The sequence below is a fragment of the Zosterops lateralis genome (assembly GCF_965231275.1).
Source record: "Zosterops lateralis genome assembly, chromosome: 6".
NCBI classification, from domain to species: Eukaryota; Metazoa; Chordata; class Aves; order Passeriformes; family Zosteropidae; genus Zosterops; species Zosterops lateralis.
Window position 1 is genome coordinate 44,399,005 of NC_139761.1, and position 21,375 is coordinate 44,420,379.

At 37.3% G+C, this 21,375-nt stretch overlaps 1 protein-coding gene across 1 annotated transcript; it reads right to left on the minus strand.

Annotated features, from left to right (window-relative positions):
* Positions 1-219: 219 nt before the first annotated feature.
* Positions 220-7,849, minus strand: GAL (galanin and GMAP prepropeptide). The gene is made up of 6 exons (XM_083862557.1): positions 7,769-7,849; positions 7,548-7,628; positions 6,806-6,860; positions 5,303-5,389; positions 2,558-2,635; positions 220-536 (listed from the first exon to the last, which is right to left on the minus strand). Exons 2-6 carry the CDS (start codon positions 7,626-7,628, stop codon positions 484-486), a joined length of 354 nt encoding a protein of 117 aa, XP_083718683.1. The 5' UTR covers positions 7,769-7,849; the 3' UTR covers positions 220-483.
* Positions 7,850-21,375: the final 13,526 nt, after the last annotated feature.

A 21,375-nucleotide genomic window follows, 5' to 3' on the forward strand; every position in this document is an offset into this window, starting at 1 on the left:
TGAATAAAGAATTGGCTTTTCCTGCATGAAGAAAATGGAATCTCGGCTGACTCATTACAATAGTTTCTCTGTTATTTAAAGTACCCAATATATAGGGGATATGTTTTATTTTGCTCTAATATTCCAGACTATAGATGAAGTGTAATCTTACAATTTACCCCGAGCTTTGTATATGATGCATTGTGTGCTGGTACGTACATAATTTTGAAATGAAACAACTTATTTGCTCTTTATTTTTATTTTCTCATTTACCTACAGAAAAATTTTACCAAAGCAAAATTATACACTATAACAATGCAGGAGAAGAAGGGAAGGGGAAAAAAAAAAAAGCAAAAAAATAATCCAACAAACCAACCAGAGGGCAGAATGCTGTTTACCATTTATCAGATAAATGCAAACCATACTTCTTAACTTCAGGTCATTTTGGTCTTTTGTTTAGAATTCAGTCTAAATCTACACTGCAACAAAATAAAAATGAGTTCTTCAAGACTGGTTCATTTCCTCTGGTGGAGGTAGCTTGTCAAGTGCTCCCACCTCTGCAAAATAGGAAAAAAAAATTAATACACATGTAAATATGCATATTTATCTTAGCAATTAAGTAATGAGATCCAGTTTCAGTAATATATATTTTTAATACTTTTCTCAACTATAAGAGACAAATCTTTGAACTTTTCATATTTTAATTTATAAAACACTGGGCTTTTGTCTTTTGTATGTCAGTAATATCTTCCTGATACTATTTCAACATTTTAGAAACGCCAGCGACAGAAGAACAATTATATTAATTTTATTATGTCAATTGATCTTGCTGGATCCCAGCATCTCATAAGACTTAATATTATCTAATTACAGCTGCCATCCTACATGTTGCTCTTTATGAGAAGCACTTAAAACTGGAGGGAATAATTTCCAAAAGAGGTGAAGGCCACTTTTAGTTATTACCAAGGTACTTCTTAGCAGTAAAAATACTGCCTTTTTCTTGCAGATTAAATTGTATATCTAATCTGAATAACTATTGCCTGAATCTGAACCCCACCAAGGAATACATCTAAACCAAAGTATTTAATGTAGAAAGGTTTCATTTAAGCAAACATGTTAAAGGATTTCTATCATTAAAAAATATGGCTTTCACTTGCTTAATTTACAGTTCTGGGTTTGCGTAAGAGTTTGTACTAAGCCTTTCCAATAAATATTCTTAAGAGATAATATGTGATAACATTCTGTGTCTGTTGCAACCTGAGAATACAGGAGCTATGGCTGGGAAAAGCCAGATCTGGAGATGCATTTTTTGTTTGTCATGAGGACATGGTAATACCAGCACCTTCACTGAATAAAAACAACTGTTTGTCATCACCATCCTAAGAAGGGAGCCTTCTCAGCACATTTATTCCAGGGAAGAAATAATTTGTAATTCTGTGAGATGCTTTTTTATTTTCTTGTCTGATTGAGCAGCTTTTAGCCTACACGTAGGGTGTGTGTTTGAGTTTGTTTTACGCACTTTTTGATGTGTCCAAATATTGATTTTACTCCCTAGCTCACACAGCAGAGTAAAGGAGTGTTTCTTCACAATGGTACAACAAACTGCTACTTTGTCCAAAGTAGATACATATGCTAATAATCTACTTTAAATATGTATTTGAATTATTTTAGGCCCTTAGGACTAGTTATAAAGAGGTCTTGTTTTCAAATGCAAATTCAATTTAATAAACACTGGGGTTCACATTTTCAGTAATGAGAATTATTTTCCTTGGGTGGATACAAATAATTCAGAAAACAATGAGCAAAAAGCATCCCAGGTATGCAGAAAATGAACCAATCTGTTGAAAGTCTCTTTTAATAATGAAATTAAAACACAAATGTACACACAGTTGCACAGCATACACTTGCCACAAAGTTGCTTATAATTCATTCTATACAAAAGTAAGAGTATAGAAGGGACTGTTTTATTGAATTGTCTATTTTTTGAGACAGAAACACTCCCCAAATGTTTGCAGTAGAATAACTTTTTTCTACTTTTTGCTTTCTTTGCAGCTATGTATTACGGTTTTATATATTTTGTAGACAGTTTTAGAAGAGCTGAAGAGGTTTTTAAAAGCTGAACACTGTGGTTTTGGGGGATTTTTTAAAAGCAAAACTAATGAAAATTCAGAACCAGATAAATTTCTTCTTCACTGACTTCCATAGTAAAATTACCATTCTTACAGAATCAGCTCAGCATTACAACTCTTGTCACACTGTGAGGCTGTACAGAGTTTTTACTTCAGAGCATCCTGAGCTGTTTGCCAGTGTTGTTGCAATTTTGTCATGCGACTTTATTGTAGAATACATGCAAAAAGGGAGGTGTATTTCTTTTGTCACAAACAAGTGATGGAATGGTATCAGAACTCTGCTACATCAGATCTCCACTGAGCTGCAATTTTTCAGGATCACTCTGTGTGTGTGTGATCCCAGAGGTGCCGTTCCAAGTCTTGCACACTCAAATCTGCAGCAGATGTGTACATTAAGGGATAGCCTTTACCTACCAGAAACTGTGGAAGATTAAAAGGTATTCACTAACCTTTCAGATGCAAGTAAGTCAAAAACTCAATTACTGTGCGCATGATGTTTTCATCAGCCATGGGTCTCCCAAGGTTCCCTGTAAAACAAGCTGGCTGTTACTCAGAGTCAACATGCTTCAAAGAGACACTGTACGAGATATTGTGGCTAAGTTTATGAGTACTGTGGAGAGGGGAAAAAAAAAAAAAAACCAAAACTACCTGAAATTCCTTTTGCCTTAAAATCCTTGATGGAAAACCTCATTTCATGGAAGGGCAAAGCCCCTATAAGGTGACTGCAACTCTCAGAACCAAAATCACCCAGCCTCATATGCCCTTGCTGCTCAGCAGCTGCTATGACACCTTAATGGTTGTGGTCTCTAGGCCTTATGAGATCTGTTGCAGAAGAGAGTTCTCTTCTGTTCTCAGGTCTCTCCAATGTGTCCACCTGAGCCTGCAGGGATAAGTTAAATTTCAAATTTAGCAAACAAAATCATCAGCTTTACAAAAGAGTTAAAACTCTGTTTACGTAGCCTGACTTTGTTCCAAATAAGCCTTTCAAGTTATATAGAAGTGATTTGTAGCCCAAAATCTAAGCCTGGGTGTTTTTTTAGAAGTCCAGAAAACTATATTTTTACATAGGTATCCAATCCAATACACTTTGAACTTGTGAAAATAGCTTTTTGATACTATTTTAATGATCTAATTGGTGCTTGTTATTGCACTTTTGAGAAGGATGCTTTCTGCATCTGTCCATGAGAGAAAAAAAAATCAGTAGGGGTTTGGAGGAAGACACCTTGCTACTTTTTGGAGGATGAAGAACTGGTCTCTAGTAAGAGCAAATGGTAAGCAATTTCCACAAGATTTATAATTCTCTGCACACAGATGTGGGTACCAGAACCAACAGTCCATTATTACATCACTGAAAACATTATCAGATGGGTCAGAAGGCAGACTGAGCTCTGTAGCACAAATTAAAAACATTGATGAGGGTTGCAAGGGACACAAAGGTTTCTGGTACAAGGAGACTAAGCATTTAAGAATGCATTTAATCAGCTTCCAACTAAAAATTTTGTCTTCCAGACTTTGAACTCACAAAAATATACATTATTATTTGCATTAACATTACTCTTTCATTTGAATTTTTCCTTAACTTTTATTCCCACTAACCTGTTATGGATTTTTTTTATTATTATTGTATTACTCACATTTTTACCCAGATTTTATTATCCATGTGATATTTATTGGATAAATATTTTTCTTCAGTGACTAGGAAATATTGTACTTATGTATTGCTCTGCTATTGACCTTATGCATTTTATTTTTATACATATATATATATATATATATATATATATATATTTAAATCCCCCTTGGGTAGGAACTCTGTAATACACTTCAAAGAAATATCTGATGACAGAAGACAATGAAGTTCATAGCAGAGGCAGCTGTATAGTTTTGAAGTCTCATCCTGACAGGTTTAGTTGGGTTTATCTGCAATTGTGGAGGTTCAACAGTACTCAGCAAGAGAGTTCCATAAATCCATAAATTTATATTCCTGTAAGGGACCTGGTATATGCACAAATAGCAACATGTTGCAATGTGATCTCTACTGCTGGACTACAAATCCCTTACTTTTACATTGTTTTTGACTGGCCATATATTGTTTTAACACTGAGACAGCAGGGTTGGGGGTTTTCCTTAAAGACCAACAAGAAAAAACAAAGCACAGCACCAAAAAAATACCACACATAAATCCCTACTTTGTAACTGTGTACCAGAACTGAACTGACAGTCCTTCAGAGAGTGTTAACAATTAAGAAATATATTAATGTTTCTCTTCTCTTTACTATGTATGTATGAGATTGTAATTAAGCACATGTCCTTTATTTATGAACTTATTTAGTGTTAACTACATTACTGTTTTGTGTGTATTTAAAATAGGCTCCAAAACTTTGTTTTGCTCCCATTAGTGCAGTGATAAATGTGCTCAGTAAGTACTATGGTACTTTTATCAGCCTAAGGGTGAGATTCATCCCAGCTCCCTTTAGATGTCTGCAGCAGGTTCAGTTTCTCCTCAGGAGACAAAGCAGGTTTTTCTAGAAGTTTCTGCACCTTATCCTGAAATAGGTGTTCAAAATAAAGCCTAAAAACTGTCATCTGCTCTTCATAAAGGGAGTCTAGACATATATTTTAGAAGGCCAGCTTTAGATGACAAATCTAGAACAAGGCTGCACCCTTTTCATTGCCATTTACTAAATTCTGACACATGCAACATCTAAGTATTTTTACTTCAGTTGTGACCAGGTTCTCAACCTTTTAATGAAGATAATCCACCTTGTTTAATCATAGGAAATACTGAGACTTGGTATTTTCTATAGCCTTCATTACTGAAAGACACCTTTATGGATCCCCTTTCTTTACCAAAAAAACAATTAACTCTGGAGTAGCTAGAGTGACATTTGAAATACCTGTTTGGACATATGAAAAGAGAAAAAAGCCTAAGTTTTTTCAAAGCAATATGATCTATTACACCTTTAAAGCAACAAAATTATGATACATTTTCCTAATCACTTAGATGTTGTAATCTATATAATCATACAAAGACCATACCAAGTGGCCAAATATCATTTTTCTTCCTTTCATGTTTATTAGGATTTCTGTTGAAATGCAGAAATAATTTTGTAACCAACTAGTCAGTTCAATAGTAAATAAATCACTTAACATAAAAAACAAATCAAAAATGCTGGATTCCAGATTTTCATTACCTGCTTTAATATCCTCCTCAGGCGGTATTTCACGTTTACCAGTGAAACCATGCTTGTCATTAAAAGATCTGTGGTTATCTACTGCATCTGATAAACAAATTAAAAAGCAGAGGAGTTAATTGACTTAGCAACAACCTTTCCTATATTGCTTAATTTTCATGGATTTCAGTGAAAAGATCATGATGGGCAGTTTTGATGTACAAAATTATAAGTAGTTAATGTGTAATTAAATACAATAACCTTTCTTCTGAATTTGTGCTTATGATTTATCTAAATTACAGACCCAGTCCTGTGCTTCATACTTGCTGAAACTATTACTGGATTCAGAAGTTCTAAAGAAAAATGTCAGGATATATCTGCATATAAACTGGGAAGCTGTTCTTACTACTCTTTACTCTGTCTTCAAGAGAGTGTTGCTGGTGAGTGTGCTTGAAAGGAAACTGCAGATAGTTTACATGAGTAACTTACAGAAACTATGTTACATGCCCCTGCTGCCTCTTCTCCCCCCCTGCAATGGGCATTTCCTTTATCAGTAAAAGCTGATCAATATGACTTGCATCATTAGGATGATTCCTAAGATCCACTTTTAGATGTAAAATCTAAGTCTTTGACGAGCACATTTCCCCACAAAAAATTATTTTTTCCAATTTGCTTAGATCTGCTTTGGGCAAATATACTTCCTGACATTTACAGAATCAGTTAATACATTTAAGATGCATTAAACTTCTTTTCTATTTCTTATGTATACTTAATTGTTAGCTAAAAAGAATGAAGAGTGTCAGAGTAAGTGTGTGTACTACTTGTCTGTTACTGAGACTGAAAATATAAAAATACTGGTTATTAATTTTACCACATTCACAAGAATTAATGGCAAAAGGACAAATATTTGAGACAGCTTAATTCTGCATTACTTTTCTTACAACTTGCATTTGTTATCTTCACCTGTCAACCAGTATTCTGTATTTTGAACACCTTGTATATTGATTTTTCACACTGAACTGAACTGTTAACAGTCTTGAGTTTGCAAGTTACTGTTTTAATTTATTTTGCTTTAATTAAAAAAAAAAAAAGTAGTATTATAAAGTCAAGTAGTGAAAGTTTGTAAAAAGATTTAAAGGTGAAATCTGAAATACATGGAGAAATGCCAAATGCCACATTTTGTCATTCTGCCCTCGACATCTAAGATGCTGTAAGATTTTTTAACACTTCTGGTGGTGACGTATTTGTCATATGAAAATTACAGCTCAGAAGCACAAAATGTGAGCAGATGTGTTTCTGGACATAAGGCCTCCCATCACACTTCCTTAGAAAAGAACAGCTGTTGTCTAAGACAACTCAGTTCTATGATAGGCATGTAACAAACATCTAAACAAGTGTTTTCCCAAATGAGTTGCTTCAGTCTTGCAGGTTTAGACAAAATTACTATATTCAGAGAAGGGAATAACACAATTTTTGAATTTTGAAATAATGGGGGGGGGGGGGGGATAAAAGTGCCTCACTTACGTGGCCCAAGTAGATAACCAGCACTATTCAAAGTCCAACCCCTTTTGTCTTTTGCCTTAAAGAAAAAAAAATGTGAGTATGTTATTGCACGACCTACACTCAAAAGGACATTCTCTTAGCAGAGTCTCCTAAATGCTCAAAATTCAGAAAAAATACTTTAAAAATAAAGCAAATCATATTGAAGTAAATATTCATGGTGAGCTCTTGCCCCTCCCTAAGTCTATAGTGCTGCTATTGACATCAATGTGGTTTGACGGTTTCACACCACATAAGTGATGACTGCAAATCACACTTTGGAGGCAGAAATTTCTACTGTATACTTGAAGTTTACATCACCTCCTGATAGCCTCCTTAGCAAACAGCAACGCTTCTTTTTATTGCTTGGATTTATACGACAGCCTCTTCATAAAAGAACTCCATATGCGCATCATCTTTTCTGAGGCAGGTGGGATGCTCATTCAATTTTGGTCTAGCAACCAGATATTCTTAGTCATAGTAATTTTTTACAAGGGAGATAATATTTAAAATCTCCAATTCCTTAACTGTAAAACAAAACAAACAAAAAAATATAATAAAAAAAAAAATAAAAAAAAAATAAAATAAAAAAAAAAAAGCCACAAGCAAACTGTTTATAGCCCGAAATGGTTTTGAGCGCTGCATCCTGTGCAACCCCTCTATCTAAGCACAGCGTTTATCCGTGGGAGGCTCACGGCTCCTCGCTGGCTGAGACACGGATACTTACTGAGAAAACCAGCCCGAGCGTTTCCGAGAGGGCGGCACAGAGGATTAGAGACAGAAACAGGAGACTGGTGCACCTCTGCATCTGGAAGAAAGCGCAGCGGGGTAAAGGCTCTGCCTGCCCCGGGCACGGGCGGCGGGCTGGGGAGCGGGGCCAACCTTCTCCCCACTGCGGCTGCCGGGGCTCGGCAGGGAGAAGGGCCGGGGGAACAGGGGGGAAAGTACCTTGAGGCGGGGCGGTGTGTCCCTGGCGGAGCGGGGCTGGTCGCACGGCGGGCTCTCAGTGCATGGCCGCGGCCCCGCCGCGCTCCCGCCGCGCTTTATGGAGCCCAGAGCCGCCCACAGCCTCCCCCCGCCTCCCCCGGGCCATGCCCCCCCGCCACCGCCGCTCTCGGCAGGGCAGGAATCACGGCAATCCAATTAGAGCTACTTGGAAGCACGATGCTGGGAGCTGCCATCCCCCCTGCCCTGTGCCCGCCGCATCGGGGGACGAGGGTGCGGGCCGGGGACGAGCATCACTTGTCACTTGTCAGACCCTCAGGCACACCTGTCTGCAGTCACGGCTCTGGGGACAGTGAGGACTTCAGGCAGCTCTGCTCTGCTCTCTGCAGCTCCCCGCGGGTCACTCACAGCCCCTTGAATCCCTTTGACTGGCGCCCGGTGCTCCAGCATCAGTGAGAGGAGCTGCCAAAAGCCCGTACTTCCTGCAGCTCCGCATCTGAGACAGCGCTTCTTCCAGGGTTAGATATAAAAGCCGGGGATGTAGCTCTCTCCAGTGACTAGACTAGCCCTGGACACATTATTCACAACCAGTGGAGTTTCACCAGTTTCTTGTCTTAGTTGTGCTCACAGCTGACATCGGGATGCGCAAGACTGAATCACAAAGCAGAGATTCCAATATTAGTTCCATTTCCCCCCCGGCAAATTGGACTTTCTTTACAACAAATTAGTTTATTCGCTGCAAGTCGCTCAGATTCATTTCCCTTTCAAAGAGAAAACATCACAGATGCTGCACAGAATAAGTTATACTTAACAGCTCCTTTTCCAGAAACTGCTGAAGAGTCTCTGCAAACTTTTGAACAACACACTTATCATTCACTAGTTTAAAAGCAAACTTTTTTTTACTCTAATGTAGCATAATGTTCATTATCCAAGCTAGAAGCAGAGGCTGTGTCTTGTATTTCTATTTCCTACCCTCTTTTGTTGGATGCAGTAGGGTTACAATAGTCTAGCCTTGGCTTTGGGTCTCTGAGCAAAAACTGCTGGGATAAAGTTTATTTTATGCAATTCTTAAATGCTGATGTACATGCATGGGATGCTCAGTTTTGCAGATTTCATTCAATACTTTTTATCATTTGCTGAAGGTGTTCTCTCAGCTTTTGCATGATTCTCACAATTCAAATGAGATGGATATGGAAAATAGCAATATAATTTTTGCAAAGTGATGTTTTCCTTTACTTTATCAAAAGTGCACTTTTGACTGAAATTCCCTAGCTCTCAGCTATTAACTTCCACTAAGTAATTTTTGAAACATGAAGCTTCTTTGTGACACAAAATGTGGGTTTTTTGTTGTGTTATTTGAAAAAAACCCAACAAAACAGAAGATGGTTATATCCAGAGATGTCCAATTTTGCATTCAAGAAATGTCACAAAAATGTGTTAATTCTGTGAGCTTTGACTAATTTCATTTTTGATGTTCCTGTAAAATGTATTTGAAACGTTTTTGAACCTGCAGTTTTTATTCTGATTTTTCATCCACAGTACTTGTACCTTCCTGTCAAATTAGAGTGAAATGATCTCTTCATCTCCACTAGAGTCAGATGAAAAAGAAAGCCTTCTTGTATGCTGAAAAGCTTAATCTATCACTTGCCCATCATACTTTCTTGTCTAAATCTATCTTTATGTTGGTGTCAATTAAATAATTTTATCAGTCATTCCTACAATTGATGCTCTCATTCCCACAATTTTCTTTCTCAAGAACGCTATTAGCCTTTTTTTTATTCCATAGATATTTTAAATCTCACTGTTCAGAGAAAAAAAAATGAGCATTAGTCTGAAGCCTGTCTTTCCTAGTTTAGCTTGACTAATGGCCATCTCTGTGACTGCACAGCTTGTTTTCATTGAGGAGACCCTTCAGTGTACTAATTTCTCCATTGATTTATTTATTGCCTGGTTAATTGTCGAGGCTAAATGCAATTTGCAGTAGCTGTTAGGTTATGCCTAATCCTCACCAGAGGTCCACTATCAGATAAACTCACAATGAAGCTCATCTAAAATTCCCTCAAGTTAATGGAACAATAAGCATTGATAACAAAAGTGTCTCTGATGTCTCTAAACTGATACACGAGAGACAGGATTGGCTGTCTCACACAGCAACATGTATATGCAATTTTATAGATGCGATTGTAACTGCATTTCAAAAACAATTAAAAGAAAAACAGGGAAGAATACTGTTTGCAGCCAGAGCAAAAAGCTTTGAATTTTTAAGGAAATGGTAATATGGATTAAATAAATTAAAGTATTGAAACATTGGACTTGAGAAATAAAATTATTGGATTTTTGTCACTGGAGGTTTAATTTTAAGAACAAACAGTAAATCCTAAGGATTCTACCATGTCTTTAATGATAAAATTTTTTCTTTTATACAATTGGTGAGGTAGGATGGACCATTTAATTTTTAATTAGAAAAAAAACCAAACCATACAGAAGGGCTATCTTGTATATTAGGAAAAACACTGAACAAAAGTGGATTGTGCATTATATTTTCAAAGGGTCTGGAGTCCTCAGTTGCCTCCCTTCACAGCTGAGACTACTGAGAGATAATGAATGAAGCAGGAAAAAGCATGTCTGCTATTTCTGTGTTGAAATTGTCTAATAGGGTTGTTTTCACCAACTCACCAATGAATATTTAAATTTTAGAATATTAATATTAGAAACTGCTGCACTCACAGACACGTCCATCTGTACAAGAAACGAGTGAGGTTTTTTCCTACTTGCCAGGCAACATCAAGTTTTCTCAGGTATGTACACAAAACCTCTAACATAATATGAGCAATTGTAATGAATTCTAGGCTTGGGAGGTAAATTATCAGAAAAAAATGTCTCCCATATATGACTAATTCAGTGAAACAATGACAATACAGAAAGTAAATGCTTTATTGGAGGAGTCTCACCATCCAGGTAACTAGAAAAGATTGCAGAAGTTTCAAAATGTCTATTTTGAATCCTATTCAATATTGATCACTAAAATGCAGTGACACCAGTAATTTACATTGCTGTCTTTTCTGCACTGGAAACAATTTTAAATTTTTGAGATCAGTGTTTCCACCCTGAATAGAGAGATTGATTATAACTGAGCATGGAGAACACAAATGCAAGACTTTCTGTGGCTAAATCCGAGTGGGAAAGGCACAGATCTCTTTCTAACAGAGCGTGGACACAGAGATCTGAGTACCCAGAAATATTCCAGTTACCATCAAGACTGTGAATTGCTTCACTGATCTAAAGACCTATTGCTGTTCTTGTAGTAAATGAATCTGGTGGTTCTGCCAATGCTGGAAAGTTATTTAAAGTTTTTCTTTCAGCACAAAACCCTTACCCCAGCCCTCAACATCTGCATCTCAGCTGCTCATTGCTAACTTAAGCAAAAATAAGTTGCAGATGAGGCTGTCTGCATCTGAAGATGACAGAACTTCAATATAAAACTATAATTTTGTAAGTAGTTTGCTCTTAAGTCTTAAAGAAACCTCCTGATTATTCTTTCCTGCACATGCATAGAATTACTTCCTTCTTTAATGGAGGTAGAACAGAGAACAGGTTGTCGTGGTTTGTTGTTTTGGTTTTTTTTTTGAATTATTAATCAGAGAAGGTAATTTCTTTCATCCTTCAAAATCCTTTGCATTGTTTTCTTCCCATATTGTAATTTCTGTGAAATGTAGGCAATGTTCATTGAGTTAATCTGTTGCATGTTTTACCACCTCAGGATCAAACAGAAGTAAATATTGTAGATATCTTCTGAATGAAAGGCTATCCTCTGTTCTGAATTACACTGGTATCAACCAACAATTTCCTCTTATTACATCATTCATTGTGCTACCAGAGCTATTATTCACAAACATGCCATTGCATCAAAACTGTGACTACCATATTAGATCATCTCCTGTATTTTTAAAATGATTTTTGATTCAAGAAGCATGGTGATTTTGAGACTAATTGTGTATATATAAAAAAGAAACCACAGAATAAACACTTCAGAGAAAAATTCTGAAAGTTAGTTACTGCACACATCAATAATATTGTGATATTGTGAGAAATTAGGGAAAAAACACTAAATGTTGATTCCTGCTTCCTTACAGGCAAATAATGCATCAATTTGGGTAAGATAAGCCAGTAGGTTCAAACCTGTCATGGACAGATTTCTCACCAGCACAAAGACACAAGCTTCAGTTCTGAAAGATGTCAGACAGAACCAGAGGCTCTCCTGATGACAATTTATCTGAAAAGAGCATTGAGAATTTGAAATATTCTAAGAAATATCATTTTCAGGTGTTCCTGATATGAACAGTAGTGGATCAATACAGATTGCACACCCTACTGCCATTCCCAGTCCATGCATCCCCAGAACATTTCTATTTGGGCAAAGAGGATATAAGCAGAAGGCTCACTGAAATTCCAGGATAGCCATTACTTCAGCTATTTCCTTTGTAGGCCAAGGAGAAGGATGAGTCAGAGGCACTGCCTCTCTCAGAAGCAAACACAGATTTTATACATATCCCAGCTCTGTAAGGGACAGAGTTTGGCACTCAGCTCCTGCTAACATTAGAGCTCAGCTTCTCTGATGCTCTCTGAGTTCAAGTGGGAACCTCTGACTCAAAGGGCTGATTCAGGATTTATAGCTGCAGAGGCTCCCTTACCAAACTCTGAATTTTGATGCTTACCTGAAGGAGGCTGGTTCTTTGCTTAGTTTTCCATTTCATTCCTCACTCACTGATGATTTCCTCCTTTGATCAGCTTCAGGGGAGCTCACACCTACCAAACACAAGGGAGTTTCAGGTCTTGCAAGATCTCAGGAGAAATTCCTGCCTACCCAATCCCTATAGGGCTGCATGCTGTTTAACATCCTCCTCAATGGTCTGGTTGATGAGATTGAAAGCACCTTCACCAAATCTGGTGGTGGCACCAAACTGGGTGGAGCATTGAACACATCAAAAGAGATATCTTACAGGGAGAGCTGGACAGGCTGGAAGAGTGGGATAGAAAGAACAGTAGGAAGTTTAACAAAGACAAGTGCAAGGCTGTGTCCCTGGGATGGCATCACCCAAGTTCCCAGGCTAGGATCCATCTGTCTGAGGAGGACCTTGGTGAAATGGACCTGGAAATCCTGGTGGACAAGATAACATGAGCCCACAGTGAGCTGCTGCAGCAAGGAAGGCAAAGTGGATCCTAGGCTGCATCCCTGGAGCATAACTAGCAGAGATAGATTCATGATCATCCCAGTCTAGACAGCACTTGTCAGGCCACACCTACAGTACTGTGCCCACTCCTGGGATGCACCATTCAAAAAAGGCATAGACACATTGGAGAGGGCTCAAAGGAGGGCCACAAAGGTGATCAAAGAGCTGGAGAACCTGCTCTGTGGGGAAAGACTTAAGGAGTTACATCTTTTCACCCTGGAGAAGAGGAGGCTCAAGGGAATCTCATCATCGTTTTCCAGTTCCCAAAAGGCAGCCACAAAAAGCAGGAATGCTCTCTCTTCACAAGGATACACATGGAGAGGACAACGAGCAAAGGGCACAAGCTGTACTCAGAGGTTTCATTTTGTTGTAAGAGAGGAATTATTTACAGTGAAAACAATCAATGTCCCAGGGCCTTAGTGGAGTCCCCATCATGGAGGTTTTAAAGTCAAGTGGTCAGGGTGCTAAACAAGAGATGATTTTTCAACATCCATTCCAACCCAAGCTAAATTACAATAAGTGCTTTACCAGAATATGTGTACTAAAATCAGATGCCACAGGAAAGCAGGTCAGCACTTTCATGGCTCCTATTTTTTAATAGGACACAGTGCCAGGTGCTTCATTAGCAAGTATGTTGCAACCTTATAATACAAAAAGCCTCACAAGTAGGCATTTCAGACATGAAATGCATTCACAGTAATTCAAAAAGGAGCTACAGAATAATACTTAAATCAAATATTTTCCAAATGTGTTTTTATATTATGTTTCATTGAAGTGTAAAAAAAAAATACACAGAATGTTAAAAGACAGATATTCATCTACAAAATGCACTTTTGTATTTTGCTTGTTACTGGTTTTTATTTTGTTAAAGCATAGAGTTAGCAGGATGACAATATGCAGCCTTCATTATTGTACTGTAAGTGCACCCAGTTAGTCTTTTTCTCCTATGATAAGAAATAACCCATTCCATCTTACAGGCTCACTGTGTAATTTGAAAACAGGTTAGAGAAAATTGGGTGGAATACCTTTCTTGTTGTCCTTGACATCCCTTACTATGTTTAATTCCAAGTGGTCCTCAGTGTTCCTCATCACATCTCTATGTTCCTATATTCCTCCCAAATAGTCTGTCTCTCTTCTGGCATTTAGTAAGTTTTCTTCTTCCTTTTGGGTTTTGCCAGAAGTTCTTTGCTCATCCATGCAGGTCTCCTGCTCTGCTTTGTGGGATTTCTTATTCCTAGGGAGGCACCAGTCTTGAGGCTGGAGGAAGTGATGCTTGGGTATTAACCAGGTCTCTTGGACACCCTTCCCTTCTAGACCCCTAGCCCATGGGATTCCTCCAAGTAAATCCTTGAGGAAGCCAAAGGTAGCTCTCTTGAAGCCAAGGGTTGTGATCCTATTCATTGCCTGGCTTCCTCCATGATGGATCCTGTACTCCATTGGCACTGCAGACAAGGCTGAGCCCAACATTCACATGGTTGGACATGATGAACCTGGAGGTAATTTCCAACCTTAGTGATTCTACGATTCCCCAGCCAGTCCTCCCTTGTTTGTCAGTACAAGTGCAGCAGAACTCCTTTTCCTTGATGGCTCTTCCACCACCTGTGTCAAAACGTTACCACCAGTGCTCTGCAGGAACCTCCTGGGCTCCTCTATGCCCTCATGAGTTGTTTTTCCAGCAGAGATCAGGGTGGTGGAAGTTCCCCATGAGCACCAGAGCCTGTGACTGTGAGGCTCCTTCAGCTGACTGGAGAATTCCTCACTGACTTCCTCTTCCTGACAGGGTGGCCGCAGCAAACACCCACAGCAGTGTCACCCACCTTGTCCCTGAATTCTTACCCATAAACTCTTTGTCTTGTTCTTCACCCAGCCTAAGGCAGAGCTCGGCACATCCCAGTTGCTCTCTCACATAAAGAGCAGTTCCACCATCTCTCCTTGCTGGCTTGTCTTTCCTAAAAAATATATAGCCATCCATGACAGCATTCCAGTCATGTGAGCTATCCCACCATGTCTCTGTAACAGTGGTGAGAATGTGCACACAGATCTCTGATTCTGCCTGTTTTTTCCCCATGCTCTGGGTGTTGGTGTACAGGCATTTCAGAGAGGCAATTGATACTGCTGCCAAAAAACTCCAATAAAAACCACTTTATAGTCTCCTCAGTACACACACACAAAGAAAATAAGATTTAAAAACGTAGCAAGCCCCCACTCAAAGGCCTGGTTTGCAAGACAAATGCAGGAATTGGTTCTGTTCTACCTATCCTCTCAAAAGACAAAACACATGATATCCTAGATGTGGATGGAACTGACACAATATTTGATCAAGGAGAGGGTTAATCTGGCTGCTTGCAGAGCTCCCTGGCTTTTTATGCACAGAAACTGCACACTCTGAGTTTTGCAGTATTTACAAAGTGGAAAAATTCTCAGGTGTTGGAGAAATGTTAAGAGTTTTATCGTAGTGAATCAGCACTGCTACATTATATGAGCATCTTGATTCTATGCCATTTTCAAAACCATCTGTTATGGCTGGTAGGCAAACATGAATTTGCAGGCTTCAAATTGAATGTTTCCTCTCACTTCTATCCAAGGAAAATATATGTTTTCTCATACACACACACACATATACACAATCTTTTCCAATAAAATCTGTATACACTATATACAATCTTTTGCAATATTACTTGAAAGGACTTGAACTTTGAGAAGAAGAGGACTCATTTGTTTTGAATGAAGGTTAGAGATTTCTATTAACTACTAGAAAGTAGTTGAAAACTCTTCAAGAAAAAAGCAAAACACAGTATCTCATTGAGTCCTTTGGAGTGCCATCTTTGGAATTACCACACATTTATTATGTAGCACAATGTAAATCCAGATGAAGCCTGCATTTTATCCTTTCTATTTCCCCCATCCACACTCATTTAATTCTTTAATGTCTTTTTTTCTTTTTTTTTTTTTTTTTTTTTTTTTTTTTTTTTTTTTTTTTAATGGGTAAAAAGGAATAAATGTGAAACACTTATCAGAAGAACATGTTACCTTAATTCTGGTTGTTGTCTGTGTTCTGTGTTTCCTAAAAGTTACTTCAGGATATTTTGTTTTTACCTGAGGGAAAGAAATATTTATTTTATTTTTCAAGTACAGAAAATCATTATTTGATTGAACACTTCAGCAGGATTGTAAAGTTCAGAAGTACTGTTCTATGGGTGTATTTTAATCAACTTTCACCTATTTGTTATCAGTGTAAGAAGGCCTTCAGAAGGTTTTGGGATTGTTTTTAAAGAGTTTGAACCAGCAGTTAATTTTTAATTTCTTTTGCTTATACATGTAAACATGTATAAGGCAAAAATATTGAATTTGGTACTTACCAAGTCACCCCCCCTGGATCACTTCTGTATGTTGCAACTCAGAGTAAAATTATTACCATCCCAGTCAATGATATTATACTATTTTGCAAAAAAATAAGAATGCTTCATACCTTTTTTGGGATTACTATTTCAAACTATTATAGGTTCATGAAGACATCACTGCAGTTCAGGTATATAAGTACCTCAATTAGGGATCACTGAGGTCTCAAGAATGGGATTCTGAGATTTGTTAGCAATTTTTCTCTCTGCTGAAAACATGAGCAGCTAGGAACTTGTATTGAGAGTCTTGGTTAAATTCTAAAGATTAATGGTATAAATGCCTCTTTATTTAAAAAATTACACTTGCCTGTATTACCTAGAAGCCTTTAAGAACAGACTAAAGGTTTGTTCTTCAGAACTTCAGCCCCCAATGCCTGAATTTATGACCCAATCTTCACTGAAAGATTATATTTCTTCTCTTTTTACAAATAGTAGAAGTTCATTATTCACCTCAAAATTTAATTCTCTAAATGTACAAATGCTGAGGTAAAACATATGGGTAGTTTTTCTTTAGATTAGTTCTGTGTGTTTAGTCTTTATTTCTTTCTTTCTTTCAGCACAGTAGTTCAATTATTACTGAAAATTTACAGGCTCCATTTTCCCTAAATAACTGAATAAAGCAAATTAAATAAACCGGAAAAAAAATCAGAAATATGCCCGTTAGGCAGGTACCTTACTAGTTTTCTTGAATAATTTAATAATACTTATAAAATAAGCTTTGCAGACATTGAAAAAACAAGAAGTACTATAAACTGTGAAAATAATTTTGCCTGTTCTTCATTAGAAATCTACAGAAATTTCATAAAGGTTTCTGTAATGAACATTTGTATTGATGTAGACTTTCCCAGCATGATGAAAACAGGAATATTTATGCTTATTCTTTTTGCAGTTGTTTTTTTCTCTATGTGTCCTGGGTATCATTAATATATCATTGCAAAAAACATTAATATCAGTAGCTGCAGAGTCTGGCATGACCCACATGTTAACAAATAAATGAAGTAATATGGGTGGTCCAAAGCTTTGCCTGCACTGTTGGGTAAAGATATGCACACATGCATAAAATAGACCTTTGCTTTTCCATCTGTTTTTGGCTAACCAAAATGGCTTCTTCTAGTCTTTGGAAGTTAGTAAATACACACGCTGGTGAAGATTTTAAGGAAATGTTTCATAATCAAAACCCTAATATTGAAAAACTATGCATTTTGACAGACATGTCAGTTGCAAGATGATATTCCATGGCAAGAAGAGTGTTTTGCCAATAGGAGGTTTTAAAATTTTAAAAGTTGCTTTTTTTTTTTTTTTTTTTAATTAGGAACAACAGGTAGGTGAAGAAAGGTGGATTGGGGCAGGGTAAGAAGGGACAAAGTTGTCTTTTTACTTGTAAATGTCTTTCTAGACTAGAAAAAGAAATTTAAAAAGGAGTAACATTTATTTCACCCACCTACCTTTAGGCAGCTGAGGTGGTCAGTTACCTTAGTTCCATTAAAGAAACTGCTTCAACACTGGAACTTAGAGTGCAAATCTATCTCTGGATAACTGCATACTTCAGGATGAGATGTATCATTTTCTGAATTCCACTAGCTTGTCTTTTAAATACACTGCCACCTTGAACAATTTCTTATGTAAATACACTGCAGGGTGGACATGGAAAGTTATTTACTTACCCAGTGGTGAAAACAACATGCCAATTCTAGTTACTTTACAGAAAATGAGAATGCCATACTTATAAATAGGTGGAGGACTTTTGTGCTCCACCAGCTTTGTCTATTCTCACCTGTCACCTTTGTAGCTGTGCTGGTTTGGGCTGGGATAGACTTAATTTCCTTCATAGCAGCTCATATATTTGAAAGCACACCAGTGTTTCAGCTTATTGCTGAACACCATTAAGGTTTTCTCTGCTTCCCACTGGAGTGTACAAAAAGCCAAGAGAGGGCCCAGCTGGGATACCAGTCCCTTCAATGGATGTTTGCTCTGTATCAATTTTCTTCACATAGGATTGGTGTGGCAGACTGACTGCTCTGGCTTCCTGACTGACTTTGTCAGAAAATTTGCTTATGTCAAGTAAATGTAGCCTCCTTTCAAAAATTTATGCTGGTAACTGGTATTCTAGGCCCTTGTAAGTAGAATCAGTACAGCAGTCAACTGTGATAGGAAGTACCTTCTGCATGTTTTGTAAGCAGGCATTTATCCTCACTGATGAATTCAAGACTGAGGTGAAATTGGACTTCAGCTGAATGTAGAGAAATAGGATGAAATAACACATTTGAAAAGAACGTTGTCACACTTTAGCTTATGATCTTTTAAGTTTTTTGTACTAACATTAAAACAGTTTCTAGAGTCCCACAGGCAAAGATCTTGCTGTTTGTATTTTAAGAGCTAAACTTCAGGCATCAGTGGTTTCAAGATTTCTCTACGTGCTGTGGGGAAACAAAGCAAGTACTTTCTCTGCCTTATTTAGCAGCAGACATCTTCTGAGTGATTGGAGAACTTCCCTTGACCTTCCTGCAAGAGAAAATGAGATACCCCCTCTTCCTTTGCTCCTCTCACATATACCAAGATGCATCACTGTTGAATTAGGTCATTCCAGTTTTCCACTGGGAAAAATAAATGCTTCAAGAGAAGGAACAGAATCGAAGAAGAATCATTGTCCCATCTGTTAAATGGCATGACGTCTTTGATTAGACACTAATCCGAATAAGAGTGTTTTCCTTATTTTAATTTTTTACCATGCAAGCAAACTGAAAATGCAAAAATAAGTAATACCTTTGCCAAGAGATTCTGAAGAGTATTACTTTTGATTAATCCTTTTTTTTGTTACAGACTCCAACATGAAGAAAACTGGTTTGTTAATAAAACAAAACCCCTAACTATAAAGTTGAAAAATTATTTTATTGTTTCCATTCATGAATGTGGTCCCAAATTTCAAACTGTGCTTGTTAAAATGTGATTTTCATTTTTCATTTGTAACCCAGGTAAGAAAAAGTCAGTTAATGAAAAAAAAAAATGCTGAAAGATTGTGCACAAAAGAGCACAACACACATTAGAGCTGGTTTCTTCTATAGCAGAGGTCCTATAGATCCTGTGCACATAATACTTTTAAAATGTATTTACTGTCATTTTTGAAGGCTAAGAAAACACTTATCCTTTGAAGTGGCAGTTCTGGTTTTTTCTCACATGAACTACAGATATTAGAAATAGCTAGATAATTTTCTCTTCTATGATTCCTGTCACCAGAGAGAACTTCCTATTGGTTTCTTTAAAGAGCATCACATTTTTCTGTCAGTTTTCACTGTGTGGCCTACAGTTAGAAAATGACATTCATGGTTTATATAAATGAAATTTACTCATTTTGTGTATATTTATGGTTAGCTTGCTTATTTTATTAGCATTTTATTCCTGCATTAACTCCTATTTGAAAAATGTATGTGATATTTAGGGAAATTTTAATGCTTTGAAAGACATTTCAATATTTAGAATTGTCTAGAATATTTCTTATTAGACTTTTGTAAACTAAGACCTTTAAAATGCAATTGGTGTCAACCATGAAGCCTTGTGAGTCATTCTGGGCTATTAAGAAGCAGATTCATCTTTTCTCAAGATGGCATTTTTAAAACAAAGTACTAATTCATAGAATATTCAGAATATACTAAATAGGAAAATAGTCCTCTCATTTTCAAAATAATTCCACTGTAAGCAATGTGAATTACATTTGTTTCTGTGCACTTCCATGCATCCCAATCACTTTTCTGGACACTGCTTTATTGCTCAGTGTGATTCATTGGATATTCTCCATATTGAGTTTTGCTGAAATAGTTCTCACTCTTTGCCTTTTTGTTTCCCTTTTGTTTGTTCTGAACATCTCCCTCCCCACTCTGCAACCCCACCCTGGCAATGAAACTGCTTCAGGACTTGGCTGAAGACTGTATTAACACTCCTTGGAATGTAGAACTCTTGTTCCAGTCATACATCAATCAGTTCTTTTAAAATAAGCCTTACCTTTACAGCAAATGCAGTATGGAGAGGTGTTAACCTCCAAACTTCTTTATTAAGCTATGTTTAAATAGATTTTAAAAAAAGAAATCCATCAATTTAGGATTCTAACTCTGTATTAGGCTACCTTAATATATTATTTGATTACCTGTGAACTCTAATTAGCCTATTTCCATCCACTTGCATGAAATGTTATGGTTTTGTAAATTTGTGATGGATATTCTTTGCAGCTCCACATTTAGTTGAGATGGGACTAAAAAAAGTCCAAACTGTCGGTCTATATCCAACCTTATTTAGGAAGTATCTCCAAGTAGCTTTACCTTATAACACTCATCAAGCATTTGTAATTCATGCAATTTAAAACTGCTACAGTCAGATTTAAGAAAAAATATAAGATTACTCTTCCTTCCTAAAATATTGCCTTGGAATGACATCCACCATAACAATCTCCCATTCATCCCACTTTCCCCTCTTCAGGAGACTTTTAAGACAAATAAGGAAGAGTGTCTTTAGTTATTAGCATATATAAGGTCATGAAAATTAATAATTTTTTTCCAGTTTTAGTCACTCTTGGGATCATTCCTTTGGCTTAGTTCCCATTTGCTGCATTGTTTTCAGCAGAGCATGACCACATCATCTCAGTGCCATTCCATCCCTTGTTCCACATCCCCCTTGTCACAGTACACAAAGCTCCCTCTGTGTTTCTGCTCCTAAGGTGTGCAGACAGTTTGTCCCTGGTGAATCACAGCCAACACAAGCGTGCCCTCTTACTGAACTTTGTTTTTCAGTATTTTACCCACAGCTGCCCAGGGAAGTGGTAGAAACATCTCTCCTGGAAACATTAAAAAAATGTGTGAAGGTGGCACTTGGGGACCTGGTTTAGTGGTGCTGGGTGAACAGCTGGACCTGGCCGTCTTAGGGGTCTTGTCCAACCTTCACAATATTGTTAATAAATTGCATTTATTGGTGTTGCTTTTTCAACCATGACATT